Consider the following 16213-nt stretch of genomic DNA (forward strand, 5'->3'; position numbering starts at 1 on the left):
TCAGATTTGGGAAGTTTTTAGCCATAAACTTTCAAATCCTTCTTTTACACTTCTCTCTCTCTCTCTTTCTCTCTCTCATCCTTCTGGGACTCTAATGGTGCATGTGTTGTAAACCTGATGGGGTCCCACAGGTCCCTCAGGCTCTGTTCATTTCTCTTTATTATTTTGTCTTTTGCTCCTCACACAGGATAACTTCTATAATCTTATCTTCAAGTCCACTGCTCCTTTCTTCTGCCTGTTCAAATCTGATGTTGAATCCATCTAACGAGTTTTTCATCTTAGTTAAGTGTATTTTGCAGCTCCAAATTTTGTTTGGTTCCTTTTTATAATTTCCATCTCTTTATTTTGTTCAGACAGCACTTTCCTAGTTTCCTTTAGTTCTTTGTCTATGGGTTCCTTCAGCTCATTTAACATATTTAAGATGGTTGATTTAAATCTTTGACTAATAGTTCCAATATATGAGTTTCCTCAGGGAAAATTTTTTTTCCTGTGAATAGGCCATAGTTTTTTTTTGTTTTTCTTTTTGTTGTTGTTGAGGGCTGGAGCAATCAATTTGTGACTTTTCCAAACTAATTTTTGTTTTCAAATGAGGAATGGAAAGAGAAAAGAGAAGAAAATAGGTACCGCCTCTCCAAGTCACCTCGCCACTTCTCCCTGCGGGTGGTGACAACAGTGGCGCTGTCTGAGCCAGCCCCCGCCCACCTGCAGTAGCTGAGCAAAAGCAGAGATCCACGGTCAGACCACACGCCCGGATTCGAGGACGAGGCCCACACAGCCCACCCTGGCTCCAGCCACCTGCACCAGGAGCCTGGGTTCAGCCCCACTGCTGTCTGCCATGTGGTTGGGGGTGGACGTGGCAGCGGCTGCATCGAGGGTGAAACTCACAGTTTTCACCCCACTTTTCCAGCCTCTTCCTCCAGCTCTTCCCCGGATGCGGCACAGCGTTCCTCCAGACTCCAGGTTCCCAAAGAGTTGATTCCGACAGTTCCTGCCTGTCCGGCCGCCGTCACAGAGGGACGGACTCCGGGAGGGGCCACCCTGCCGTTGAGCGTGATGTTCACTCTCCGTTTCTGACCGATGACCTTCGTCAGGTCAAGGAAGAGCTCCTCTAGCTCAGTCTGCACATTTTTTAGTCACTTGTTGAGTGCTGAGTTTTGTGAATGTTTTTCTCAGTCTAATGTTGACTCTTTTTTGTTGTCTATTTAATTTCTGATTTTATAATTATTTCCTTCCTTCTTTCATTACATTTACCCTGCTGCTCTTTTCCAAATTTCTTGCATCGAATATTACTCATCTATGTTCACATCTTTCTTTCTTTCTTTTAAAATAATCTTCTAAAATATTCCTTTATGCCTAAGTGAAGCATCAGTTTGGCCATGCCCCACAACCTATGATATGAGACATTTTTATTCTAGCTTATTTTAGAAATAAATGAATTTTATTTATTAAATAAATTTTATAATTTTCTTGGGGTTTCTTTGTCCAATCCTAAATTATTTAAGAAGCAATAAATTTCCAAATAGGTAGATGGATGAATGGATATGCACATATATATATAGGTATAAAACCACCTTCATATTGCAGTTGGCCACAGAACATGTTCTATTTGATATTCTTTGAAACTTCGGTTTCCTTTGTGACAAATGTGTGGAGAAATTTTGTAAATATAACAAGTGTTTTTCATAAGAATATGTGTTATCCATTTATTAGCTGCAGCATTTTATCTATATCTATTTCTCCATCTATCATCTATTAACTAAATCTTGTTAATTGTTCAAAATTTCCACATACTTATTTAAAATTTTTGTCTGCCTGATCCATCATTCTCGAAAGGGGTTTGTTAAATCTTCCACTTAATTGTAGGTTGCCAAATTCTTTTTGTAATTATGAGTTTTTGCTTTAAATGTTTTGAGGCAATGTTAGGTACAAGTTATTGATTTATCTTCTCAGACGACTGTTCCTTTTATATTATGTTTTGTCATCCTTATCTTTATTATTTTTAATTTAAAGTCTATTTTGTCTCCTATTAATATTACAACATCTCTTTTTAATTTGTAGGGTAGATAGTTCTCCGTCTTCCATGCTCAGCTTCTCTCTGGGATTGTATTTTAGGGTCATTTCTTATAAGCAGTGTAATATATTTAGATTTTTAAAAATCCTCCCTGATAATTTATCTTTTAATAAGTAAGCCTTTTCTATTTATTATGATTATTGATATATTTGGACTTCTTTCTAGTTTTTTTTTCTGCGTTTAATCTTTACTTTTCGTTTTCCCCATTCTTTCTGTTGGATTAATAATGTTTTCTTTCTTTTTCTTCATTATTTTAGACTTTACTGTTAAATCTTTGGATGATTGTAATGAGTCTTGTTAGAGCTGTAAAGATGTAGTTCACGTTCAGGCATAAACACTTGGAATGGACTTTTCCTATTGGACCTGATGCATATATTAAGTCTGGCAGCTTTTCCTTATTAATTACCATTGCTATTTGGAGGACTTGATTTGAGTTTTTCATGTTTTTTTTTTTCAAAAACAGTTTTATTCACACACCACACAATGCATACAAAGTGTACATCCCAACTGTATGACACAGAGTTGTGCCTTTATCACCACAGTCAACTTGAGAACATCCTCACTGCTCCAAAAAGAAAAGCCCCCTATCCCTTATCCCCTATGACTGACACTGAGCACTGGTGTGTTACCCTTGTTACAACTGATGCCAGAGTATTGCAATATTGCCGTTAACTATAGTCCTTAGTCGGCATTAGTGCATTTCCCCCCATATACCACTCTACTGCTAACACCTTGTAATAGCGGCATATGTTTGTTTTAGTTCATGTAAGAGCATTCTATTTGTACAATTAACCATCGCCATCGTCCCCCACAGGGCTCACTGTTATACAGTCCCCCCTTCATCCTCTCGCTTTCCTTCTAGCGTCATACATGACCCTAGACTTCCCCCTTTCAGCCACACTCACACACATAATTCAGCACTGTTAGTTACCCTTATGGCAATGTGCTACCACCATCTCTATCCATTTCTAAACATTTATAATCAACCTTATTAACAATTCTGCACAAATTAAGCATCAGCTTCCCATTATCTACCCTCTTTCTATCTTCTGGTAACCTGTGTTCCAGACTGTAGCTCCAAGAGATTGCTCATTATAATTAGTTCATATTAGAAAGACCAGACAATATTTGTTCTTTTGTGCCTGGCTTATTTCACTCAACATGATGTCCTCAAGGTTCATCCATGTCATCACACACATGCATCAGAACTTCATTCCTTCTTACTGCTGAATAATATTCCATGTATGTATATACAACCTTTTGTTTATCCATTCATCAGTTTGATAGACAATTGGGTTGTTCCCATCTTTTGGCAATTGTGAATAATGCTGCTATGAACATCAGTGTGCAAATGTCTGTTTGTGTTGATGGAATACTATCCAGCAGTAAGAAGGAATGAGGTCCTGAAACATATGGCAACGTGGATGAACCTTGAAGACATAATGCTGAGTGAAATAAACCAGACACAAAAGGAGAGATATTGTCTGTTATCACTAATATGAATTCCCTGAAAAGGTAAAATAAGCATCTTATAATGTAAAATATTGGGGGACCTAGAGATAGACAGAAGCTAGTGAAGGGGGAATGATACCTAATATGTTAATGAGGATGATTTCAATGGTATGGGAATGGATGGGGTGATGCTAGTTTGTTAATGGGATTATAAGTATCAGTGCTACACTGAAGGTGAACATGATTGAAAGGGTTTGTTTAAAGGTATGTATCCCCCAAGTGCCTGCATGATCTACTGCAGAGGTATGACACCGGTACAGAGTTAGCCACTGGTATATGTTAGCCACTGGTATATGGGAAAATGCCATTCCCACTGGTATATGGGAAAAACTACATATTGCATATTGTAGACTATATTTAATAGGAATACCTTACAAGTACCACACTAATACCAGGGATAAATAACTAGGGGCTGATTAAAGCTTTGGGGTATTTTGAGTTACGATAATTGTTTAAAATTGAGAGTGATGATGATTATACAACTAAGTGAAGATGATGTGAGACACTGATTGTTTCTCTTAGGCAGAGTATATGTTATATGAAATTAGAAACCCCCTACTTAATAAGTCAAACCCTTGATCTTGAGGCTTGCTCTTGTGAAACTTAAGGCTGTAAAGAGAAAGCTAAGACTACCTGAAATTATGCCTAAGAGGCACCTCCAGAGAACCTCTTTTGTTGCTCAGATGTGGCCTTTCTGTCTCTAAGCCCAACTATGCAAATAAATTAATTAACCTCCCCCTTATGTGGGACATGACTCCCAGGAATGAGCCTGGCCATGGCATCGAGGGATTGAGAATGTCTTCTTGACCAAAAAGGGGAAAAGAAAGGTAACAAGGTTTCAGTGGCTAAGAGATTTCAAGTAGAGTCAAGAGGCTGTCCTTGAGGTTACTCTTACACAAGCTTCAGCTAGATATTCCAAATGTCCACAGTAAGCCAAGATCCAATCAACAGTAGTCCTGAAAATACTAAAGAATATCCAGGTCCTTGTTGGAGACCCTATAAAAGTTTCACTTTTATTTTATTTATTATTTTTACATTTTTATAAAGTTTTCTAAAGAAGTTTACAGATATTCAGGATATTTATCTCTCTCCTGTTTATGAAAAGAAACTTGGTACATTTAAAACTACTTACTGATCACCAATACTTCATCATTTTATTGTTTCGCATTAAACAATAGAAAGTTAGGTTTTTAAATAGTCAATAGCTACAAAATTACTGACATTTAAAAAACTAAATTTGTTTTTGTGCTCACTGTTGTTTCACTTATGGGTTAATTTTTATTCTTGTTTTTAGTTCATTTAGTGCATTTTGTGAGGGTGAGATGGTACTAAACTCTCTTCAGTCTCTGTCTGAAAAGGCCTTTGCCCTCGTGTCTTACAGTGTGGCTGGTAGACAGTTCTAGGTTGGAGCTACGACTCCACTGTCTTCTGTTGTCTTTTGCCACTGATGACTAGTTGGCTGTCAGTCTAGTCTCTGTTCCTTTGCAAAAAATCTGTCTTCTTTTCCCCCTAAATTTAAAAAAGATTGCCCCTTTATCCTTTATTTCCTGTGGTTTCGCTACAGTGGGTCCAGATGTGGATTTCATGTTTGTCATCTTGCCTGGTTCTGGATGTATTCTTGCGGGGACTGAGCTTGTGCCTCGACTTACCAGGCCTGGGCCAGGGGACCTGATCACCCCCTGGGGAGGGTAGTAGGTACGGGCGTGAGTGCCCTCTGCAGCCCCCCCGAGCCTGAGGAGCGAGGTCAAGGCAGCTCCCTTTTCCTCACCCAAAATGCCACTGGCAGGGGAGGCTTGCCGGAGGAAACCGCCTTTCTCCCAACTGCCCTTTCCCCACTTCCTTATCTTACCCACTCGCTCCCTGGTGCCAAGGCCACTCCTGCCACCGCCAGTGCGCATGCACCGTGGCCAGAACAACCCCCGCCCGCTGCAACGGCTCCTGAATCCTCTCAGAACCAATCCTAGCCCCTCTCCCTTCAATATTGCCATTTTAGGCTACTTCACCTCCTTTCCAGCCCTGCCCCTCTTACCAGCCTATATAACCTGTAATCACCCCTGAATAAATCTCTTTGGCGCATACCCCTACTGGATGAAGAGTGTTTTTGTCCTTATCGCCGCCCTCCTTGCACGCCTCTCGCCGAGGACTCTGGCCAACGTCCTCCGCCTCGCCCTCGCCTCCGGGAAAGAGCCCCCGCCGCCGGTAACCTTTAAGCAGCCCCGAGAGCTGAGGGCTCGGCTACCGGCCGCCACTCCCCCTAGAAGCAGTAACCCCGACCGCAACTGGTGCCCCGTGTGAGGAACGTCTCCACACGACAGTTTGGCAGGTCACCCGCTCGCCCGGACGCCTCTCCAGCTTCCCGTTTCCTCGCCTGCAAGGTAGGGCCGCCTCTCCCTCGCCGCTCCGGAGCCGTGGGAGGTTCCTTGCTCCGAAGCCGCTCCTCCCTTCCCCCACGCTCTCTTCATCCAGTAGGAACTCCTCCCTTCCCCCACGCTCTCTTCGTCCTCTTGTATGCGCACTTCTATGACCCCCGTTCCTCCTAACACTCTCCCTCTTCCCCTCCATTACTTTGCTGTAGTTCTTTGTATCTTTATTTCCTCATTTGGTGCCGTGTGCCTCTTTGCAACTGCCCCCCCTGACTGCTCTCGTTGCCAAAGGGCATTGCTTTCCGCTCTCGCCGTCTCCTTCGGCCTTGCAGCCACAGTTTATCTCATTCTCTCTGCTCAGTAAACTACTCCTCCGTCTCCTCCCTGCCAGCCGGCCGGCCCGGCTCGGGAGCAACTCCCCCTCCTCTCCCCTCAGCTATGGGTAATCGTATATCTACATGTCAGGCACCTCAAGTTCGTGCTCTAGCGGGTCTCCTAGACACGCATCGCTGTAAAGTGTCTGTCCGGCAGCTGCAGATATACTGGGATCTCCTGCTGCCCTTTAACCCATGGCTCACCACTTGCCATCTTTGGGACCCTGTTACTTATGATCGCCTTATTGATCGAGTCACTAATGCCATGGAACATGAGAGCAAGCACTTCCCTCCCGGCTTGCTCCCCACCTTGATAACCATCCGCTCCTGCCTTCAAGGCTCCCTCCCCCCTGATAGAGGCCCCGTTAAATCCAAGGAGGCACTATCAACCCAGCCAACAGACTCAGATAGCGATACTAATTCAAATCATGACTCGGACACGGAGTCCCTAGTCGAGCAGATTAACAACGCGCTCGAGGTGACTCCCAAAAAGCAAAATAACACTGCGCCACGCCAAGATGGCGAACTTCCTCCTTCTTCTTCCATCGAGGGGAGGAAATGCTCCGGCAATGACATCAGCCCTAAGCTGGACCGGAAACCGCATGCGCTTTACCCCGCCCTTTCACAGGGCGGAGTTAGTCCACCATCTTATGCCTTGAACCCCACCCTTTCACAGGGCGGAGCTGATCCACCATCTTGTGTCTTAGCCACGCCCACCGCGCCGCCATCTTGCGACGCTTGGGGCCTCCCACTCCCGCCTCTCCCTCCGGCGAGCTCCCCCTCGGAGCCGCTGCCGGCAGCTGCCGCCGCTCCTCCCACCCTGCCGACTAACAACCCCTGGCTGCCTTCTGCACCTCAAGGCAACCCTTGGGGCAACGCTCCCCCTACCCCCACTCCCGCGCCAAGTCCTCTGCAAGCGTGTCCTCCTTTCTCTCGTGCTTTTCGCTGTTTTCCTCTTAACCTTGCCCCCACCCCACAGAGGCCGCATGACTGGTATCCCATTGACTTAGATACTATCAAGCAGCTTCGCAAGGCCGTCAAGGAGGACGGGTTAGGTAGCCCATATGCTTCCCAAATACTACAGGATCTCGCCATGAACTATTGTATCCCCCAAGACTGGGCCTCGCTTGCCCGTTCAATTTTTAACCCCGGTCAGTTTGTTGACTGGCGTGCTCACGTCCAGGCAGAAGCAGCTAAGCAAAGTGAGCAAAATGCAGCCATTGAAGTCTATCATCCCCCCGAAGCCTACTTGGGCACGGGAGCGTTTATAAATGCATCTGCCTATATTAATGCACCTGCCACCTTTTGGCCTATCCTTTGGGGAATCGCCTTACGAGCATTTGCCAATTACTCTGCCTGTCGGCCTAATAAATTCACCAAGCTCTTCCAGGAGCCGAGTAAGCCTTTCGCCACCTTTGTCTCCAGAGTCGAAGAAACCTGTGCTCAAAAGGTAAGTGATCCCCAGGCCCAATATTACATGTGCCCATCCTCAAATCCTAAAAAATCGTACTGCAATTCCCCCAACGAGTACTACTGTGCATACTGGGGGTGTGAAACATTAGCCACTAATTGGAAGCCTCCTGTTCCTGATCATTACCTTACCCTAAAGTGGGCCCCTACAGGGTGCAAACTCCCTACTGTTAACTGGCTCAGCCAAGAAAGTAAGAGATCCTGCACACATCTTAATCTTACAGTGCAGCTCCCCACTGATCCCTCCTGGTTACTCGGTCAAACTTGAGGCTTCAGAATCTATAAAAAAGGAGCCGACCGAGAATCACTTATTCTAATAAAAAAGGAGGCTGTAAACCAATCATGCCAAAATACTGTTATAAAAAAGCCCTTTAACATTGGTCCCAATAAAGTCATTAACCCCCTTTTTCCACAGCTCTCCAGCCGCACCTTAGTTCCAACTAAACGCACTTCAACTACATCTCAAACTCCACCACCCCAGCTTCCTCTGCCCCCTTCTCGTTATTCCTCTCCCCTCCTCAGCCTCATCCAAGCCGCCTTTGCCTCAGTGAACTCCTCCAACCCCAATTTTACCTCCTCCTGCTGGCTCTGCCTCTCCACCTCTTCCTCACTGTACGAGCCCGTTGCCTCCAACCTCTCCTTTTCAGAAAGCACAGAAGACAGCCCCTCGGAGTGCAGTTGGAATACCTCTGCCGTCCCCCTGACCTTTCATTCAGTCTCCTATACAGGAAAGTGCGTCCGCCCTCGCTCCAGTAACTCTCCCGACCTCACTGCCTGTGCTAGTTACTCATCTCCCAGTAGCTCGGCAAAATTTCTCATTCCTCATAACTCCTCCCAATGGCTCTGCTCCTCTACAGGACTTACCCCCTGTCTCAGCACGAATATCATCAGCGAATATAAAGAAACTTGCCTCCTAATTGTCCTTATCCCTAGGGTCTTATACCACAGCGAAGAAGACTTCTTCCTCCGTCTGGAAAGAACTGCAGCTCCTGCCCTTCTGCAAAAGCGAGAGCCCATCACCGTCCTTACAATTGCCTCCCTCCTAGGTCTTGCCGGCGCTGGCACCGGAATCGCTGCACTAACCAGTCAAGGCTCCGCCCTAACTCACCTCAGGGCGGCTGTTGACGAGGACATTCGCCACCTACAAAACGCTATTTACCATCTAAAAAATTCTGTCAATTCCCTCTCTGAGGTAGTGCTCCAAAACCGCCGAGGTCTTGACCTTCTCCTCCTCAAAGAAGGAGGCCTCTGCGCCGCCCTAGGAGAAGAGTGCTGTGTTTATGCCAATTCCACAGGTCTCGTCGAGGACAGCCTAAAAAGGGTCCGAGAGGGACTGGAAAAGCGTAAAAGAGATCGTGAAGCCACCAATTATTGGTCCAGTTTTTTCACTCCCATCCTCCCATACATCCTTCCTTTTCTTGGCCCCCTATTAATAATTATTCTAGCTCTCATCTTAGGACCCTGCCTCATCCGCAAAATTGTCCAGCTTGTAAGAAAACAAACAGATGCCATTTTTTCCTCGTTCGTGCAAATCCAGTATCAGCAACTCGCCACCTCTGACGCCCCCCACTCCAAGATGACAGCCAACCCTCCGCGACCTCAACGCCACCGGTCAACCCGCCGACCGCGAGGCCCTTCTCAATCACCTGAACATCGCTCTCGCCTCGAGTTCCAGCTTCTCTGAACCCCTGAACTTTAAACCCATGAACTTTAAACCCTTGAACTTTAAACCCATGAACTTTAAACCCCTGAACTTTAAACCCCTCACCTTCTCCCAGCCTGCTGCAGCGGAGCCATTGTCAAGCGCCCGGGCACCACACCAACACTGAGCTCCAGCCTCGCTGAGCCACCGTCAACCCCTTTTTCCCTTCCCTTACCTCCCCCTTCCCTCACCCTTAGCGGACCTCTCCGGTAAAGCCTCTTCCTCTAATTAGAAAAGAAAGGGGAATTGCGGGGACTGAGCTTGTGCCTCGACTTACCAGGCCTGGGCCAGGGGACCTGATCACCCCCTGGGGAGGGTAGTAGGTACGGGCGTGAGTGCCCTCTGCAGCCCCCCCGAGCCTGAGGAGCGAGGTCAAGGCAGCTCCCTTTTCCTCACCCAAAATGCCACTGGCAGGGGAGGCTTGCCGGAGGAAACCGCCTTTCTCCCAACTGCCCTTTCCCCACTTCCTTATCTTACCCACTCGCTCCCTGGTGCCAAGGCCACTCCTGCCACCGCCAGTGCGCATGCACCGTGGCCAGAACAACCCCCGCCCGCTGCAACGGCTCCTGAATCCTCTCAGAACCAATCCTAGCCCCTCTCCCTTCAATATTGCCATTTTAGGCTACTTCACCTCCTTTCCAGCCCTGCCCCTCTTACCAGCCTATATAACCTGTAATCACCCCTGAATAAATCTCTTTGGCGCATACCCCTACTGGATGAAGAGTGTTTTTGTCCTTATCGCCGCCCTCCTTGCACGCCTCTCGCCGAGGACTCTGGCCAACGTCCTCCGCCTCGCCCTCGCCTCCGGGAAAGAGCCCCCGCCGCCGGTAACCTTTAAGCAGCCCCGAGAGCTGAGGGCTCGGCTACCGGCCGCCACTCCCCCTAGAAGCAGTAACCCCGACCGCATATTCTGAACTGAGGACTCAGGTCTTTTTTCAATTCTGAATAATTCCCCACTAGCATGTCCTCGAATGTTACTCCACCATTCCCTCCATTCTCTTCTGAAAATTCTAGCCTTCCTTGGCTGAATTCTCTCACTCTGTTCTCTGTATTTCTCACTGCTCTTGCTTTTGTGATTTATTTATTTATGTTTCCTGTTTGTTTTTCTGTACTGCATTTTTGAAGAGTTCCTTGGTACTTTTTGTTTAAATCTGTAATTCAATATTCAATTGTGTCCACTCAAGTTTACCTCAGCTATCGAGTCTTTAATTTTCATGTATTTCCCCCAGCATTTTAACATTTTTTCATAGTCACCTGTTCTTGCTTCATTTTTGTTTTTGTTCTTAATTCATTATTTCATTTAAATAAAAGTTTTGCTCTTATCTTTCTAACCGTCAGAAACATACTTATTCCCTCTGGAATGAATTCATGTTTTGGTAGTTGATTTTACTGGCTGCTTTCATAGTGTTAATCTTCTTTATGTGTTTTCTACCTTTGGCTTGAGGGCTTCTGTTGGTGGGGGGATTGCTTGTTCTTGATTCTCTCTCTGCCTGCTTCTCGTCCCTCCCCCGCTTCCCTCCTGTGCTCACCTCCTATCTGGAGGTGGCATTAAAATGGTGATTTTCAAGTTACTGCTTTGGGGTGATTCTGGGGACACTGCAAACCCCATCACTTGGCCAGCAAGGGATTTGTTCTAATCCCTGGCCTAGGCTGTGTCTGTGCCCCCTGCCCCCAGGCCACAGCTCACCAGGGGACCGAGCCCAGGCGGCCTCTGACAGCAGGTTAATTCAGCTCCATTCGGGGAGGACAGGGCCATGGGGTGGGGGGATGGGAGCTCCTCCAGCTCTCAGCTGCAAGCCTGCTCTGCACTCACCTCACATCCACCCAGAGCTCTTTTAGTCCTGGGCACTCAGCAGGGAAGAGGTGCTCACCTGCCCACCCATCCGGCCTCCATGAGCGACTCCACCAAACCCCAGTCTCACCCACTGGCCTGTTCAACCCCCTGCAAGAGCCCGTAGTAGTGGAGACCTCCTGGCTGCTGCAGGTGGGAGTGGAGAGGGACTGCTGGTGGCTTTGGGGCAGCCAGCTTACCTGTCTGGTGACATTGGGAAATGGTTGCTTGTGCAAAGTCCTTGATTTTCTTGTATTTCTGCAAAAAGCTCTCCAAAAACTGAGCCGCTTCCTGAACACTCACTCCCAGGCAAGCAGCAAGCCGCTCCTTCCCTGTATGAATCAGAAAGGATCCAGATCAGGGTCAGCACCTCACTCACCCCCAGTGGGCACCAAGAGCTCCTGCCTCCAGGGGTGACCAGCCATGCACAGAAACGAGCCTCCAGAAGGCCTCTTGGGTGACTCAAGGTCTGATCGGCACCACTTGCTCCCAGGAGCTGCACTGTCAGACCAGTGTTTGGCGTTACCAGCTGAGGTGCCAAGGGCTGGAGGTGAAGCGGTGAATGCAGTGGGCATGCTCCCTGCTCTCAGGTGGCCCAGTGGGGGACCAGGGGAAGCTGGAGGTGGGCACAGAGGAAAGAGCAGGCGAGAGTCCCATCGCCAAACTAGGAGGAAAACGGCACTCAGGGGAGCCTGTCCTTAGAATTTCATTTCAAGACAGAACACGTTTGGTTTCCAGGGGGTCCAGGTGTCCTTGGGCAGTGTCTTACGGCCCCCCGAGCCCTGGCATGGCACTGTGCGCCGCCTCCTTGCGGGGCAGGCCCTGGGACCACACAAGCCTGGTTCTGATTCCAGCTCTGTCACCCGCGGGGGCTCCTGGGGAAGCTGCCCGGCCAGTAATAAGTCCTGATTCTTCATGTGCAATTAGGAAAAATAATCCTTACCACTCAGCAGACACGCTCTTAACCCCAGCCCACGTCCTGGGGGTGAGAACTTAGCTGTGAATAGGACCCTTTAAAGAGGCTGTTTGTCGAGGTGTGGCGGGAATTCACCCCATCCCTGGAAGCCTGATAAAGAGAAGGCCATCGGGAGGAGCCGGAAGAGCAGACCCGGGAGCGAGCTCAGCGCAGGATGGGAGGCGGAAACACCAGCCAAGGAGCCCAGGGGTTGCCGCGCCACAGGCTGGACCTCGGGGAGAAGGCAGGCCCCGCCATACCCTGCTGCCTTCCAAATCACAAGGCAACAGGCTCCCGCAGCTAAGCCACCCAGCGTGTGCTGTCACAGCAGCCTGGCACACTGAGACCCCCGCCAAGGTTGTCGAGGAGGCCTGAGGGGCTGAGGAGGCAGAGCCGCCCACAGCGTCTGGGTCCCCCTTGGCACGTCACATGCATGTTCCCTGCCATTTCCTGTGTTCCTGAGGGAGCTGATGGGGCCAGGCGTGGGCCTGCCGGTCCCCCACACTGGCCCAACTCTGGGGTCGCATTAGAGGGTACCCCGAGGGGCCTTAGGACAACAGGACCCAGAAACGAAGGCTCGGGGTGTAGACGTGAGGCGCTCTCTGAAGAGGGGACCGGCTGACCCCTCCCATCTGGTGTGTCTTGTCCAAGCCCCTCAGCTGACCCTCAGGGGGTCTTGGGACACCGAGTGGAGAACAACCATTGCTTCTCCAGCTTGGCAGGAGGAGTGGGAAATTCGGGGAGCCCTGTGCTCCCAGGTGTCTCCCAGAGCAGAGAGCCTGGGAGCTGGAGTGCCCTCCCTGCCCCCGCCTGCCTGTGCTGGGTCATTTGGCTGGAAATAAAAACTCCCATTTTCCCTTTAGGGCTTGATGAAGGCCATGTGAGGGCTTCATGAATAAGTTACCATGTGTTCTGCTACAGTTTACTGCAACCAGCCGTCCACACCTCCTCCCCCAGCCTGCAGCTATGGCACCTCGTGGAAAATTCCATCGGCTCTCAGGAAGGAGGCAGAGGGTGGCGGGCCACTCAGGCTGCTCCAGCCGGTCCCCAGCCAGGACACGGCACGGTGCTCACTGCCGTCCACCCTGGCCCCTGGCCAGCTCCCGGGGGGCGCAGGGCAAGCTGGCAGTGGGCCTTCCGCGGCTGCCCCCGAGTGCGGCTCCCAAGCTGCCGCCCCTGCTCTCCAGCCCACCGCCCGCGCCCGGCCCTGCCTGTGCACCCAGGATTGCCAGGCAAGCGCTCCGGCCCTGGCTACTCTCCCTGCACCCGGACGCCGCACTCCACCCCCTGCAAGCTCCTCCAGCTCACCCACCCTCCGCCCTCGGGGCAGGCTCCCCTGGCAGTGCTCCCAGCGCAGGGTCTGGGCTTGGCGCCGCCCACCCGGCCGCTCTCTGCCCCTCAGCCGGGCTCGGGCCGCGTCCTCTCCGGTGGACACCTGCAACTCCCTGACCCATCTGCCTCCTGCCCTGTCCCTCCAACAATCTCCCCGCACCACGGCCGAGTGTGCCTCCCAACCTGCGGATCTGACCAGGTCATCCACTGCCTGCGACTCTGACAGCTCCTCACCACCCGCTGGCGAAAGCCGGGCTCCTCATGTAGACAAACCAGCTCCCCCTCCTTCTCCGGCTTCGTCTCGTGCCCCCGCCTGCCGCAGGTTCCTGCTGCTTAGGGCCCAGGAGCCTGCTGAGCTGCACGCGTGCTGCACACTTCGGCACAAGCTGCCTGCTCCCTGTGCACACAGACGCACCCCTCCGGCCCGTGCGCCCGGTGCGCTCCTGCTGCCTCCTGGGGAATGGTTTGCTGCTCTCGGCTCTCGGCGTGGGTGTCTTCTCTTGGAGAGCCTCCAGGAGGCCTCCGTGCGGAGACGGTGGATTGCCTCTACACCCAGGCTGCCCTCCTCAGCGTGATGCGGGCCCGAGAGCCTCCACCACTGGTGGAGGGTCTTAGGCGGTGGAGTGACGAGACGCGATTTGCCCTGTAAAGATCATTCTGGCTGCTGCACAGGCACAGACCCAGGGGAGCAGAGTGGTGACACCAGGCCAGGGAGCGGGAAAAAGAGAAGAGGACTCCTACCTGTGGCCTGAGAAACTGGGTAGTGGTGCCTTCACTGAGGGGCAGACCCGGGAGAAGGCTCGGGGAGAAGGGCCCGCAGGACCCTGTTTTGGGCCCATGTCGAGGCTGTTTCATTTGCCCCGCTTGCCCCCGACTGCCCTCTCCCAGAAGATCCATTTCCCTGAGCACTGATGTCGGCGAGTCACGCCAACCGGCCCCCGGAGGCTCCCCTCCGAAATACCTTGCCTCCATTCTTGAAGGATATTTTCATTGTTTATAGAATTCTGGGTTGACAGTTTTTATTTATTTCTGAAATTTCTTTCACACTTTAAACATCTGCTCCACAGTCTTCTGGCCTCCACTGTTCCTGCCGAGAAGTCATGAGATGCCTGAAGCGCTGCTCCCCCGTCTGTACCGTGCCTGAGAACCAACTCCTTGTCTTTGGTTTCTAGCAGGTGGACTATGATGTACTTAGGTGTGGGTTTCTTTGTACTTAACTTTTTTGGAGTTTCCTAAGCTTCTTAAACCTGTATATTTACATCTTTATCAGATTTGAGAAAACTTTGGCCACTAGCTCTTCAGATGGTTTTTCTGCCACATTCCTTCTCTGCTCCCTTTTTTGGAATTCTAATTAGACCTGTTGTAATTGCCCCAGGGTCCCCAAGGCTGTTTGTTTCTTCAGTGTGGTTTTCCTCTTTGTTCTTCAGGTTGGATATTTTCTACTGGTTGGTCTTCAAGTTCACTGATCCTTCTTGTTGTTATCGCCAATCTTTTATCCAATGAAAAATTTATCTCAGATATAACAGGTTTCAATTATAGAATTTCCATTGGTGCTTTTTATTTGCTGAGATTTCCCATTTTTTCCACTCATTATGTGCATGTTTCCCTTCACATCCTTGAGCACAGTTTTAACAGTGGCTTTAAAGTCCTTGTCTGCTGAGTCCAACATCTGGGTCATCTCAGGGTCTGACTCCATGGTTGCCTTTCTTCTTGGTGTGGATCAAGTTTTGCTGTTTCTTCACGTGTTCAGTAAATCTGAATTATATTCTAGATACTCTGAATTATATTTTGTAAATACTCTACATTCTTCTCAGGATAATTGATCTTTTTAAGATGGACAGTTAATTTGGCTAAATTCAAGCTTCAATCTCTCTCCATGGTGGCGGTCAGCAGCTGAAATCTCAGATCGGTTCTTTCAGCATTAGCTGGGCTGCTGGAAGTCTCTCCCACTCACTCATACCTAGGGTCAGCCAAAGATGTGGGCGGAATTCATAGATAGAATTTGGGACTCCCCCTTTGGGCACACTCTTTATTTTTTAATATTCTAAGCTTTAAAAAGAACCCTTTTTATTTTCACATACTTTCAAACTTACAGGACAGTTACAAAAACGATATAAAATCATACAGAGAACTTCAGTGCACCTCAACCTCACCAGATACCCATCCACCAATATTAACATTTTGCCACATTTGCCATGTCATTCTATTCATCTATCCATCTATCAATCCATTTCCTGAATACCTGAGTATAGGTGGTATTACATCATGCTCCTTGAACAGTTAATACTGCCATGTACATTTCCTATGAACAAGGATATTCACTGATACAATCCCTTAAGGGCAGTTATTAAGTTCAAGAAATTTAACCATGATATAAAGGTTACAGTCTATATTCCATTTTTTTCATGCCCCAATAATGTCCTTTTGAGTCTTTTGTCTTCCCTTATTATACCCCATCCAGGATCATATATTGCATTTAATTGTTACTGTCTCTTTAGTTGCCCTCTTTTTTTAAAAATTATTTGTGGGAGCACATACTCAACATAAATTTTCCCATCTCAACTACTCCCAAGCATACCATTCAATGAGACTAATAATATTCA

General features: G+C 48.9%; 1 protein-coding gene across 5 annotated transcripts in view; it reads right to left on the reverse strand.

Moving 5' to 3' along the window:
- The window catches only part of POLN (DNA polymerase nu), a 237108-nt gene that overhangs the window by 20017 nt on the left and 200878 nt on the right, over positions 1-16213 (reverse strand). For all 5 annotated transcript variants that reach the window (XM_037829257.1, XM_037829260.1, XM_037829259.1 and 2 more), the window contains one exon: positions 11524-11655. In XM_037829257.1, coding sequence (XP_037685185.1) covers positions 11524-11655 — 132 coding nt within the window. The remainder of the gene's footprint in view (positions 1-11523; positions 11656-16213) is intronic.

Source organism: Choloepus didactylus, chromosome 3 (genome assembly GCF_015220235.1).
Source record: "Choloepus didactylus isolate mChoDid1 chromosome 3, mChoDid1.pri, whole genome shotgun sequence".
In the NCBI taxonomy this organism is placed as follows: Eukaryota; Metazoa; Chordata; class Mammalia; order Pilosa; family Megalonychidae; genus Choloepus; species Choloepus didactylus.